Raw genomic sequence first — 4,514 nt, forward strand, 5'->3', positions numbered from 1 at the left:
GCGATATTTGAATTATGAAAAATATAGGAAAGAACAAGTATTATGTGGAATTTAATATAATATAATTATCTTTTTAATGGCTAAGATTAGGATAGATGCATGTAAAAAAGTTAATTACTTACCACTACCTCGGACATACTCTCAACTTTTTTGAATTTAAATAAGACGACGTGTCTTCCAGTTCCCGCAATAGCTAATTTCCGACTTTCGGGGCAAAGGAAGATGAGTTGTATCGCTAAAGGATCTTCCTCCGAATCTAAACTACGCGTTCTACCTTTTTCAAAAAGTTTCGCTGTCTTTAATTTATAAAGAACTTGCAATGTGCCTGCTGACGCATCCCAAAATTTTATACTGCCATCAGCGTGTCTGAAAAAAAAATATATTTATTATTATTGCGTCTTCTATAAAAATTCTCGTATCGAGAAGAGAAATAAATTTTAATCAAGATAAATCTGATTCTTCTTTCAAATCCTGTTTTCTCAAAACTTGCACTCACCCAGTCAAAATAATTTCATTGTAACCACTGGAGCTTGAGCTCCATTCGCCACCAGATATTGGCCAATCCTTCTCGCTGAACCCCGTCTTTTTCTGGGACTTCGACCCAACCGAATAAAATGCTGGCACTAAATCTGATGGACAGTCCGCGAAATACGCGCAACACGTGACGGGTGATTCGTGTATGTCCATTGGATATGGATTTTCGAAACACGGAAATCCGGGAGTTAATAAATCTATCACAACCAAGTCGTTTTGTAACAGAACCACAACGGCGTATGGATCTTGATAATCTGTACAGAAACAGAAGAGATTAATATTATAAGGATCATTCGTGAATTCAAGAAAAATGAAGAATTACAAACAGAATGGTAATGGAATCTTATTGTCAATTATATCTTATTATCTTATCGAGAATTATTATACGTTACTTTTATACACAATTATAAAAAATTTGATATAGAAACGAAATAGTGAATCTAATAAAAAGAACATTTGCTTGGAAAATCATCTTAAATTTTTTAAGAATAATTGATGTAAAAGAAATTGATTTATATATTTATATTAATATATACCACTGGTCCATGGATTTTCGCAGAGTGTTATAAAGTCTATCACATTGTGCTCCATTTCTAGTACAGTGGTAGTTTTCCCATGTATCACCGTTATACTTGGAGTTCGTCCAGTTGTGTCGTACGCTAAACCACCGGAAAATATAACGTACGCTTCCCTAAATTAATCAGAACAGATTAGATTTCTTACATTTTTAATCGCGGAATAAAATAATAAAAAATATTTGTTCAAAAATAAAAATGGAAGAAATAATATATCTTACCCTGATCTTGAGAGCTTCCATTCAACCTTTTGTATAGGTTTACAAGGTTCTGGCTCGCCATCTTTCGTAGTTTTCGCTGTAATAAAATATGAAATGCATAACAATTTAAATAAAATAAAACTACTAAAATAAAAACTTTCAACACGTCATTACATAATTCGAAACATCCTTCGAATCGAAATAATGTTCTGCATGGATGGGATAGTTTATGATGATAAATACTTAGCGAAAATAAAGATATATATTTTGCATGTAAAAAAAAAAATAAAAGGAGAAAATTTCTTACCGTGTGGATGCGTTACATTCGTTGGCTTTAATTGACGCACCGTCCACGTCGACAGGGAGCCATCGGTGTGACTACACATAAATTGTTTACCCTCGTGGTGCCAAGATATCGATCTTAAGGGTACGTCGCTTTGGCATCTATAATCTGCATTTTTCGTCTTCAAGTCCCAAAAAACTATTTGTCCCGTCTCATATCCTATCAGCATCTGAAATCAAAGATTAAACGGATGATAAAAAAAGGTATCTTGGACAAGATAATATAATTTATCTTGCGAATACCTATTCTAAGAAAAAATGTTACATATATATATTAATTTTAATAATAAAAAATCTCATTTTCATAATACATTGATATAATTTATAATACAAATTACGTACACACAACAAGAACAAATATGAAGATATGTAGTGCGGAATGAGTCACAAAATTTTAATATTATTTTAAATGCAACAATTGATGACTTCTTTGAAATTGTATTGTGTTGAATTGTATTTAATTATGAATTGTAATATGAGTAATATATATATATAAATGGACGGCACAATGGAATATAAAAAATAATTTAATGCCGTTCTTATATTTCCTACTCATATATATTTCACGATTTGTTAAAATTAAAATTCTATTTTCATGAGTGAAATTTAAATTAAACGAAATCACATACAAGAATTTATTTTATTCGAAAATATTAATATTAATAATCGAGAGAAAATGACGATATATTGTTATTATTTTTACGCACGAATTCAATCTACGTACGCATAAGTGCATATCTGTAAACATATGCATGTGAATGAATAATACGTGTATATTATATCTCTTTCTTTTCTTCTCTAGATATCAGATGTCTAGATACAATTATGAAGTACACGTTGTCTATTCTGTTCCAGGATTCACTCAAGATATAGAAAAAAAAATCATGCCATTGAAGTCACTTTTTGTTTTATCCCGATATCTCAATCGGTCACCGAGATAAAGATAAAGACTCGAAGTGTCCGCAATGCTTAAGACGGTGTAAAGATTATGGGCCCGCTGAATCCAGTGACCTATATTTTTCTATCTGGGAACGAGTACTACAGTTTTTCGCATCTGTCATTTGTCTACAGTTAGAATAGATGCGAGCGAAAGCGACCGAGTAAGCGACGAGGACGAAGATAGTAAACGATTAAAAATTACTCTTTTCTTCGCGCTAAAATATTTCGGTAACCGAAAATCGTATCGAGATAAATGAAAAAGCGTTTTAAAGGACAAAGTTTCGCGATTCTAACGACCCTTTATCCATTGATCGGGAATCTCTGTGTTTAAAGTTATAGCGATCCAAATTTCTCCTAATTTTAATAACCTAGTTTTAATCGGGTTTAAGGTAAATGATTAAAAATTACCTTTTCTTTATGCGACGATATCTCGGGAACAGGAAGTCGTATCGAGATAAATGAAAAGGCGTTTTAAAGAGCAAAGTTTGGCGCTTCTAATGGTCTTTCATCCATTGATCGGGAAACACTATCTTCGGAATTATAGCGGTTAAAGTTTTTCTTAATTTTAATACGATTTCATCGAGTTTTAAAATAATTTGTACGGGTAGAATATATATATACCATCTTATTATTAATGATGAGTTTATATATTTTAAATTTATTTTAAAAATTATCTTAATGCTTTGCTTGAAGTTGGATTTTTATTTAATCCATCTAATTCGAGTTTATCTGTGTTAATTAATCTAAGAAATTTTATGAGTTTCGTAGTTTTCCTTTCTAGATTTATATGAATTAAACTGTTCGTATGTTCTTTCTTTCTCTATATTTGTTCATATAGGGAAATTTATTGATATTTATTTTCGATATATTCTTAATTAAAAATAGTTAATCAAAAATAAAGCCGAAAATATAATGTTTTTTCTATTTTATTCTATTTTCGTTTCAAATTATCCCTTAAATTTTTAGATAACAACATTTATTGCTAAACATATAATTATTCGTGTAAAATACGCAAAACATATGCAATATGAAAAATGTGTTTGCATAAAAATCTTTACATAGATTGGAATGATCCCATGAAATGAGATACAGAAATTTTAATATTAAAAAATAAAAACCAGTCCAATTTACATAATATACATATGTATATAGATATATTAATTCTGATATCAATATAATTATATTAATGATGAGCTTGTGTAAAATGTATAAAAAGATGAGTGATCATGATTGCGAGATAAACTTTTATTAAGCTCTTTATATATTCTGTGACTAACGCAACACCATTATGCATTGTTAAAGCGATATAAATGTAATGGGATTTAAAAATGCAAACGAAAAGAAGATACGATGCATTTTAATTATATAATTAATTAAAATAAATATTTATGTCTAAATAAAAAAAAAAAAAAAAAAAAAAAAAAAAAAAAAAAAAAAAAAAAAAAAAAAAAAAAAAAAAGAAAAGAAAAGGAAAATTATAAATTCAATCGTAGAGAACGATTGATAAATATCGATGAATCGACGAATATATACGTTTAAATTTATATTTGCATTTTCGTTGCGAATATTTTACAATATATAATTAAAATGCGAATAAGTTTAAATAAAAATTAAACAATTACCACAAAAAAGAAAAACTAATTTTCGTCGCATTGATATATCGAATAAAAATATAAAAAATTATCCCATTACTTTTCCATCTGCATAACACACGTATTAGTAACAAATTAAACGATACGATATTCTATCAGAAAGAAATAATTTCGTTAAATCATTTTGTACGACAGTAATAGCATGCACGCATGCACACACACAACATGCAAGCACTTCACACTTCTTCAGTCTTGTTACAATCAACACCCTAAAGAAGGATTTATAAAAAATGTTAAAATGAATCTTGAGAATATATATATATATATATATA

The 4,514-nt window shown here is 29.0% G+C and overlaps 1 protein-coding gene across 8 annotated transcripts in view; it reads right to left on the reverse strand.

The window, feature by feature from the left end:
• Positions 1–4,514, reverse strand: part of LOC102672974 (syntaxin-binding protein 5) — a 32,016-nt gene that overhangs the window by 23,636 nt on the left and 3,866 nt on the right. For all 8 annotated transcript variants that reach the window (XM_031508859.1, XM_031508860.1, XM_031508858.1 and 5 more), the window contains 5 exons: positions 1,617–1,821; positions 1,331–1,406; positions 1,071–1,225; positions 497–788; positions 123–366 (listed from right to left, as the gene is read on the reverse strand). In XM_031508859.1, coding sequence (XP_031364719.1) covers positions 123–366; positions 497–788; positions 1,071–1,225; positions 1,331–1,406; positions 1,617–1,821 — 972 coding nt within the window. The remainder of the gene's footprint in view (positions 1–122; positions 367–496; positions 789–1,070; positions 1,226–1,330; positions 1,407–1,616; positions 1,822–4,514) is intronic.

This window comes from Apis dorsata, unplaced genomic scaffold (genome assembly GCF_000469605.1).
Source record: "Apis dorsata unplaced genomic scaffold, Apis dorsata 1.3 scaffold_108, whole genome shotgun sequence".
Classification (NCBI taxonomy): domain Eukaryota; kingdom Metazoa; phylum Arthropoda; class Insecta; order Hymenoptera; family Apidae; genus Apis; species Apis dorsata.